The 10089-nt window shown below is 42.3% G+C and overlaps 1 protein-coding gene across 1 annotated transcript; it reads left to right on the top strand.

The window, feature by feature from the left end:
- Positions 1 to 200: 200 nt before the first annotated feature.
- On the top strand, positions 201 to 9421 carry TLR4 (toll like receptor 4). The gene is given in 4 exon segments (XM_053373669.1): positions 201 to 520; positions 1885 to 2051; positions 6942 to 9154; positions 9157 to 9421. Coding segments are annotated over 4 exon segments (2580 nt in total). The 5' UTR covers positions 201 to 364; the 3' UTR covers positions 9201 to 9421.
- The last annotated feature ends 668 nt before the right edge of the window (positions 9422 to 10089 follow it).

Genomic DNA, 10089 nt, shown 5'->3' with positions numbered 1-10089 from the left:
GGCCAAGTCTGTGGGCAAACAGCATTCAAGCACAAGAGCTCACTCCTTTCCTGGTATTCAGAAGCACCGCCTACAACTGTGGAGGACAGAATGACAGAACTCCATAGAATGTGTAGCTTAACCCACGGTCTAATCAGCTAAGGGGAAATCACATGGTAAAACGCAACTTCCTCTTGGCATTCTGTGGCCATCATGCCTTCCTAACTTCATTTACCAGCAACACGAACCCTGCCTAAGAGAACGCCACCGAGCTGTTCTGTTTTCAATTTCACTTCCTTCTTCCAGTGCGTCTCTCTAGACACAGCTCTCTACCCTTCATAGCTCTTACTAGGCCTCATGTGGCGATGCAACTCTCCTTTTGTTAATGTTGTTTTTCCCCTCTTCAAACTGTGTGTTTCTTTCTTTCCACTGGAAGATGCCCAGGAATGGTTGCCTCTGCCCTTCACTGATCATCACATTCTCTTTGGCTGTGTTTTTCCAGTCCCAGATGATAATCAGAAGCCTCAACCCCTGCTTGGAGGTAGGTGTGCTTTTGAAATATGAGCTGATGTTTCCTCTGGACAGTGCCAGCCATTAGGCAGAGTGAAGCAGCTGATTTTTAATGTCAATTGTCCTAGTGTTCTTACTGCGATTAGAAGAGAGATAAGCACCTGTAGGATTTTCAGCCTCAGCTGTCGGAACAACACAGCTGCGCTTAGATACTCTAGGCACCATGACTTGGGGTGTGCATGCACAAAGGCATAATGTACTGGTTTGCCTCTGTAACTCAGTAATTTCCACATTGACTGGCAGGAGGTCTCCGGGATTTCGGGGAAGGAATCTTGCCCAGTCCTACCTGGAGATGCCAGGGATTGAATTTAGAACTTTCTGCATTGCTTGGGGATTGGACTAGATGGCACTTTGAGTTCTTTCTAACTCTGTATTTCTATGATTCCATGAATGCAAAGCAGGTATTTTGCCACTGAGCCTTCCTCTGGAACCTTTTCTCTCCTCCTGCCGATATCTCTGAATCTCTTGACTCAGAGTGCTAGGGTTTTTTTCTTTTGTAAACCAAAGTGGTTGGAAACAGGGGTGTGTGTGTTTATGCAAATATTAAAGCCTTCTTGTACCCAGTTTCTCCTGGTGCCCATCAGTGAGGATTCTAAGGGGCCAAATAAAGCACAGATTCATTCTGGTTGTAGTGAAATAGCAAGGCTGTGCATACAACAGTTAAAGTACATTCCAAGCTGGGGCGCAGGGTATGGGGCTTCAGCCCCCTCAATATTTTGAGGCGGGGGCAGAACCCCCCCTTCAATATTGAGGGGGATACCATCCCCTGTCACTCTTGGGTGAGCACTGGGTGGGGGTGATGGGTGATTTATGCCCTCCACACACACCCGCCTCAATCACCAGAGCATCCTGGCAGGCACCCACACGTCCTAGCAGGTGTGGCCTGATGGGGGGTATTGTCTTGTGCATGTGACATCATGCATACACGACAGCTCCCCCATGTGGGGCCCAGCTCAGCGCGCTTGATGCTGAAGCACATGACCTCCCCTGCAGAACACTAGTTTGTTAAGGGTGGTGGGAATTGTAGCTCTGTGAAGGCTAAACTATATTCCCCAGAATTTTCCAGGGGAAGTCATGTGCTTTAAATGTGTTTAAATCTATGATGTGTTTGTAGCACTCCTTCTGCCCCAGTGCTTTCCTGCCTTGCCCTTCCCACTCTCCCTCTTGGTTAAGTCATTGTGATGGCTGTGACAGAAGGTAAAGTAAGTCTTGTACCACTGACCACTGTTGTGCAGATTGTTGCTTGGTCACTCCTAACAATTAGGCATGTCTTCCTCATTCTCTGTAGCATCTTTATAAACACAGTTTTATCAAAATGACCTGTTCTTGTTTCAGGTGATCCCAGGTATCATTTACAAATGCATGGAGCTGAACCTCAGTGCTATTCCACCGGATATTCCAAATTCCGCCCAGAGCCTGGATATCAGCTTCAACCCACTGGGAATCCTGACCTCAAATTATTTCTCACCACTCTTCGCACTAAAGTTTCTGGACCTCACTAGGTAAAGTAGTGTATTTTTATTGCTGAGACCACTGGCCCAATTGGCTTCATGTCATGTTGAGAGCCAACGACAACAGATGCAAAGCTGGTGGAAATGTAACAGTTGGTGCAAACATTACAGCATCTGCTACATAAAGCTACTGGGATGGGGGTCTCCAGGTATGTCTGTATGGTTCTTGGGACTCTTCCCATGACCCTGCTTTCCACCCTCCAGAAGTTTTTTGCATAGCTGCAATGTGTGCTTAAGCTTTGATAATGCTTCTTGCTTGCTTGGATGGAGGCAAGAGGCACGTGAATGTATAGAAACAGGCCTGCTGTGCAGAAGGTAAAATTTACATTCTTTTGCTCTCCTTCTGCATTCACCACTTAATCCACCGCTTGAAGGTTGCTTGGAAAGGAATATGGCCCTCGGCCAGAAAAACACGATATTTATATTATTTATGAATTACGAATCATGAATCATGATTTGCAATTCAAGATACTTATGATTTAGGATTCCTGATATTTATGAATTATGAATCATGAATTACGATTCATGATTTTTGATTCATGATATTTATGAATTATGAATTACGAATCATGATTCATGATTTAGGATTCATGATATTCATGAATCATGAATCGTGAATCACAATTCATGATTTAGGATTCATGATATTTATGAATTATGAATTAAGAATCATGATTCATGATTTAGGATTCACGATATTTATGAATTATGAATTATGAATCACAATTCATGATTTAGGATTCACGATATTTATGAATTATGAATTACGAATCACGATTCATGATTTAGGATTCACGATATTTATGAATTATGAATCAGGATTCATGATTTAGGATTCATGATATTTATGAATTGTGAATTACAAATCACGATTCGTGATTTAGGATTCATGATATTTATGAATGATGAATTAAGAATCACGATTCATGATTTAGGATTCATGATATTTATGAATTATGAATTACGAATCACGATTCATGATTTAGGATTCATGATATTCATGAATCGTGAATCGTGAATCACAATTCATGATTTAGGATTCATGATATTTATGAATTATGAATTAAGAATCACGATTCATGATTTAGGATTCATGATATTTATGAATTATGAATTATGAATCACCATTCGTGATTTAGGATTCACGATATTTATGAATTACGAATTACGAATCACGATTCATGATTTAGGATTCACGATATTTATGAATTATGAATCAGGATTCATGATTTAGGATTCATGATATTTATGAATTGTGAATCACAAATCACGATTCGTGATTTAGGATTCATGATATTTATGAATTATGAATTAAGAATCACGATTCGTGATTTAGGATTCACGATATTTATGAATTATGAATTATGAATCACGATTCGTGATTTAGGATTCACGATATTTATGAATTATGAATTACGAATCACGATTCATGATTTAGGATTCACGATATTTATGAATTATGAATCAGGATTCATGATTTAGGATTCATGATATTTATGAATTGTGAATTACAAATCACGATTCGTGATTTAGGATTCATGATATTTATGAATGATGAATTAAGAATCACGATTCATGATTTAGGATTCATGATATTTATGAATTATGAATTACGAATCACGATTCATGATTTAGGATTCATGATATTCATGAATCGTGAATCGTGAATCACAATTCATGATTTAGGATTCATGATATTTATGAATTATGAATTAAGAATCACGATTCATGATTTAGGATTCATGATATTTATGAATTATGAATTATGAATCACCATTCGTGATTTAGGATTCACGATATTTATGAATTACGAATTACGAATCACGATTCATGATTTAGGATTCACGATATTTATGAATTATGAATCAGGATTCATGATTTAGGATTCATGATATTTATGAATTGTGAATTACAAATCACGATTCGTGATTTAGGATTCATGATATTTATGAATTATGAATTAAGAATCACGATTCGTGATTTAGGATTCACGATATTTATGAATTATGAATTATGAATCACGATTCGTGATTTAGGATTCACGATATTTATGAATTATGAATAACGATTCCTGATTTAGGATTCACGATATTTATGAATTATGAATTACGAATCACGATTCATGATTTAAGATTAATGATATTTATGAATTATGAATTATGAATCATGACCCATGATTTATTATATTTATGATTTATGATTTATGAATTATGAATTATGAACCATGATCCATGACTTATTGCATTTATGCATTATGCATTATGCATTATGCATTATGAATTATGAATCATGAATCATGAATCATGAATCATGATGTACTATTACTGATATTTATGAATTATGAATTATTTTATGACTTATGATTCATGATATTTATGAATTATGAATTATGAATTGTGGTTTATTTATGGTTCCTGATTCCTGATTCCTGATTCATGAATCATGGTATTTATGATATTCATGATTTATAATTTATAAATTATGAATTGTGAATTGCTTTTATGAATTATGAGTTATGATTTATGATATAATAAACCACAGAGCCTAGGGCTTGCCAATCAGAAAGTTGGCGGTTTGAATCCCCACGACGGGGTGAGCTCTCATTGCTTGTTCCCTGATCCTGCCAACCTAGCAGTTCAAATACGTTTGGTGGGGGGCAAGATCATCATTTATGAGTTCCAACTGTTCCAATTTCACTGGAACGCCCCCTATTTTCCAAGTTCTGTCGCTATGGAGAGGTCCATGGCTCAATGCTGGAGGACCTGCTTGGCAGGTAGATACCCACACCACACGCTTTATGGGTTGCTAGTAGTACATGTGGAAATGCTCTAGGGGTGCTAGCATACCACAAGCTTAACAGTGTGATGCAGTAGCAAAAAAAGGGAATACTATTTTAGGCTGCATCTGCAGAAGTGCAGTGTCCCAATCAAGGGAAGTAATAGTCCCGCTTTATACTGCATATGATGCAGGTGGTGCTGTGGTCTAAACCACAGAGCCTACGGCTTGCTGATCAGAAGGTTGGTGGTTCGAATCCCCGCGACGGGGTGAGCTCCCATTGCTCAGTCCCTGCTCCTGCCAACCTAGCAGTTCGTAATCACGTCAAAGTGCAAGTAGATAAATAGGTACCACTCTGGTGGGAAGGTAAACAGCGTTTCCATGCTCTGCTCTGGTTTTGCCAGAAGCAGCTTAGTCATGCTGGCCACATGACCCGGAAGCTGTACGCCAGCTCCCTCGGCCTACAGAGCGAGTTAAGCACGCAACCCCAAAGTTGTCCGCAACTGGACCTAATGGTCAAGAGTACCTTTATCTTTACCTACCCTGCCTATCTAACTGGGCTCCTCCTTACAGTTGGTTGGGGTGTATGTGAGCAGGACAAACAAGGGGTTCCTTATCTTTGTGGTGAGGGTAAATTCCACTAATTTCTGGTGTGTGTGGAAGTATATAATCCTGGTGGTGGCACAGGAATTCAACCTCCTCCAAGATCCTGTATTTGCTACTACTAGAAGCCGTGGCTAATTTTCAACCATCAACTCAAAGAGAACAATGACACACCTCAACGGTGTTTCAATCTCTGGAGCATAATAGAAGGGAAAAATTGGATGCTCCCACAGGCCAGTGGGAACCAGCTTGCTATGTTTCAATATATGCTGTAAGCCACCCAGAGTGGCTGGGAAAATCCAACCAGATTGGTGGGTATTATTATTACTAATAATCCCACTCCCCACCACAACAATGCATCTGGAATAATGCTACATCATTATGAGTACTGCTTCAACCAACAAAACTTATTGTTTGAGGGGGCTTCTGAGATTTTTTGAGTTTGAAAGCTAAATTATCCCACAGACAGTCCTGATCTGCTGGGCAGATAAGGGATAAGGCAACCTCTCAAGTGACCTGGTCCTGGGCTGTATAAGGCATCATACATTACTACCAACACCTTGAACTTGGCCCTGTAGCCAAATGGCAGCCAGTGCAAATCCCCCAAGCCAGGTGTTAAATGTTGGCAGTTGGTTTCCCTGCAGCTGCAGCCTCTGGACTAATCCCATGCATGGCCTCGCAGAGGAAAAGGCAGTGATCCAAAGGAGTTCCCTTTGGAGTTTTCCTGAAATGCAAGGGTTTGGACTAGTCACTAGATGATCCTGGGGGTCCCGCCCAACCCTGCATAAAATAAAATGGGGCAATAAAATGGTGGCCTGCTTGTACAGACAATCCTCATTTTGTGCTCCATCTTCCTTGGGACAGCTCTTTAGATTTTTGAAGATGGCTATCATATCTCCTCTCACTCTTCTCCTTCATAAGGCTCAGTTTCCAGACCCTTGACCATCTTGGTTGCCCTCCTCTGCAGACGTTTCAGCTTATCAATATCCTTCTTAAACAGTGGCACCCAAAACTGTACACAGTATTCCAGCTTGTTCTGACCAAGGCTGAATAGAGCGGGACTATGATGTCAGCTGATCTGGACATTATACTTCTGTTGTTGCAGAATATTTTACACCCCCACCTCCAGTCACTGCCTCCTTGGTCATAAGTAGTGACAGGGATTACCCTTATCTCCCTTGAAAAGTACAAAGAAATGAATTTGGAAGAGTGACATAATTTCCCAGTTGCTCTTTCAGCTCTATGAGTTTTTCAAGGTTCAGATTAATTCTGATGGATCTGCATTTTACCCACATACTTTGGAATAGTGAAGGGGGGATGTACACATGCACATACAGATTTTCTCTGTTTGTGGAAGGGTAAGAGATGGAACCAGAGGGAATGACAGCCTCAACATTTCCCAAAAAGTCCAAATGTGCCCATGAGCTTAAAGAGGTTGATGGCTGCATGGAGCCCATGAACAGCCCCCTGTTTTCAGATTCTCTCCTTTTTTCCCAACAATAGATGCAACATCCAGAATATCGAAGACAATGCCTTTGCTGGTCTCTGTAACCTTTCTGTCTTGATCCTGACTGCCAATCCTCTCCATTTCCTGGGTGCAAGAGCTTTTCATGATTTGACATCCTTGAAAAGACTGGTAGCTGTACAAACTGAACTATACTCCCTGGACAACCTGCCCATTGGACAATTGACATCTCTCCAAGAACTGAATCTGGGAAACAACTACATTGATTCATTGAAGCTTCCTGAATATTTTTCCCGCCTACAATTTCTAAAGTTTTTGAACCTCCAAGCAAACAAGATATCTTCCATTTCGGTAGGAGATTTGGATGCACTGTCAAGCCAGAACCTCACACTTGTGCTATCTAAGAATGACATAAAACATATTGAGGTAAATGCCATTGCAGGACTTCACCTTCAGAAACTATCTTTGAGAGGCTGCTTTGAGAGTAGCACCATTATGCAAGCCAGCCTTCAGAATCTGACTGGCTTATATGCCAACAGTTTAGTGTTAGGAGAATATAGGAACATTAAGAAGCTGCAGACTTTCAGTAAAGGTATCTTGGATGCCCTATGTCATATGCGCTTGCAGGAGATAACTCTCATCTGCACTAATGGTGATGTTGAAAATACAGATGACCTCTCTCTTTGCTTGAACAACTTCTCCACTATACGACTGGTAGATACCTACATAAAAGATGTGTCAAAGTTCCCAGAAAACTCAAGCATACACCATCTTGAATTCAAGGACTCCAGATTTAGACAGGTGCCTTCAGTGAGGTTGTCTTCCTTGAAGGAGCTAAGATCACTTCACATCACCCACACCAAACAGCTTGTTGAATTTGAGGAGGACTTTCAGGGACTGCAGAAGCTTGAGACCCTGGATCTCAGTCAGAATGCGCTTACTGCTGACCTTTGCTGGCTCTGCCTCAGAAAAGGGGTTCCAAATTTGAAGTATTTGAATCTTAGCTTCAATGTTAGAATCAATTTAGAGCCTGAGTGCTATGGCCTCCCCAAACTGGAAATGATGGATTTACAACATACCACACTCAGTGGAGCAGGAGAGGTCCCTGTTTTTCTGTGCCTTCCAAATCTCATCTACCTTGATATTTCACACACCCACACAAATATTCAGTCAGAATGTACATTTTGTGGGTTGAAAAGTCTGCAAGTGCTGAAAATGGCTGGCAACACCTTTGAAAACAATAAGTTGCTTAACACCTTAAAGAACCTCAGCAGTCTGCGAATCTTGGACATTTCCAATTGTCGGCTGCAATATCTCTCCCTTAACAGCCTAGCCAGCCTCCATGAGCTCCGCGAACTGAACATCAGTCATAACAAGCTCCTGGGCCTCCATCCAGAGGCCTATGTCCACCTCCAAGCCCTCACTATCCTGGATTTCCATAGCAACCAGTTGTCTGTTTTAACAGAGAAGGATCTACAGAATTTGCCCAGCAGCCTGAAGAATCTGGACCTCTCTCAGAATCTTTTTGATTGCTCCTGTGAGAACTTGCATTTCTTGCAGTGGGCCAAAGAGAACAGGAACCTCCTCCAGCATGTTGAAAACATGATCTGCCACAGCCCCAAGCACTTAAGAGACGCCCGTCTGATGAATTTTGACCTAGCTTCTTGCCGTGTCAGTACAGCCACAGTGGCTATCTCAATGACCATTTCTGTGGTTCTAGTCTTATCTTTGATTCTGGTTTATAAGTACTATTTTCACCTGTATTATTTGGCAGTGTTGCTTGGTGGACGCCGTAGCTCTGCTGAGGAGGACAATGTCTACGATGCCTTTGTCATTTACTCCAGCAGAGACCAGGAGTGGGTGAGACGGGAGCTGGAGGAAACTCTAGAAATGGGAGTGCCTAGCTTCCGCCTCTGCTTCTTCTATCGCGATTTCCTCCCTGGAGTGCCTGTCATCACCAACATTATCAAACAAGGCTTCCAGAGCAGCCGGAAAGTCATCACTGTTGTCTCTAGTCACTTCCTGGAGAGCCGATGGTGTAACTTTGAGCTCGAGGTAGCTCTGTCTTGGCAGCTGCTGGACAGCAAAGCCAGTATGATCTGGGTTGTCCTAGATGGGACGGACAAAGCAGTTCTGCAGCGGAAGTTGGGCCTGTTCCGCTACTTGCGGAGGAACACCTATTTGGTGTGGAGGGACTCTGAGTTGAACCGGCATATATTCCTGAGACAGCTGCGGTCAGCCTTGCTTAATGGCTAAACATGGACAAGGAAGAACTGAAGCTAATGTTAGTAGGTTAATGTTAGCAGGCTAGGGCCATATCTCAATTTTTCTGTTGCCGTGAGCCAGCCACCAAGTCAGGGCCGACGCTTTGCTGGCTGAGGCAAAGGACAAGATGGTACGCTCCACCAAGGCACATGCAGAAAGCAACTGGATAGGTAGTGGAATTGTACTCCAATACTGGTGAAAGGACAGTGACTTCCACTGCAGTTGAGGGCAGCAGGAAAACATAAAGTGTACAAGGCAGTGCCTCACTCTGCCTCATTGAAGGGCCCTCCCTGCACCAAGTGAAGGCAATGTTTGAGAACAAATGTTATGAAGGGTTACTTTATTGAGCCTTGAATAATTTCCATCTGGGAAGCAATGTGATGCACTACAAATGTCCTTATTTACTGGGGGCAGTCTCTATTCCTTGACTCGGTTGAATTTATGTTTCTTTCCCTCCCCATTTCTTTGCCTTTGGGGATGCCATTTATAAGTTTTCAGTGGGGGCTAGTCCATTTGGGCAAATGGAGCATGGCCCCACCAACCTCTGTGAGCCTTCAACTTGACCCCACTTGCCTGCTTTCTGGTTTACAACCTGTCCAGGGGGGAGCACTGCCTGCCAGCTTCCTCCTCCTCAGTCTCTGTGTTGTCCCACTTGCAGAACTCAGCAGGGAGGAGGATGGAGAGGATAGGCAGAGCCATCTGCCTGTCATATGCTCTGGCTTTATCTAGAGATGCTTTCTGCCCCACCAGTCCAGTGGGCACTACCTCCTGCTGTTGCTTATCCTCCATGGCTCAGCACCCTCCCCATAATTCCTAGTATGTGTGTGTGTGTGTGGAGGGGAATGGCTTGCTGTTTCTAGCATGGATATAAAAACGTGAACATGAACTTTTAGTGGGAAGCTACTGTTTTGCACACCCAGC

The sequence above is a fragment of the Podarcis raffonei genome, chromosome Z, assembly GCF_027172205.1.
Source record: "Podarcis raffonei isolate rPodRaf1 chromosome Z, rPodRaf1.pri, whole genome shotgun sequence".
NCBI classification, from domain to species: domain Eukaryota; kingdom Metazoa; phylum Chordata; class Lepidosauria; order Squamata; family Lacertidae; genus Podarcis; species Podarcis raffonei.
The sequence above is the reverse complement of the archived record's forward strand: the minus strand, read 5'-3'. Positions and strand labels throughout refer to the sequence as shown.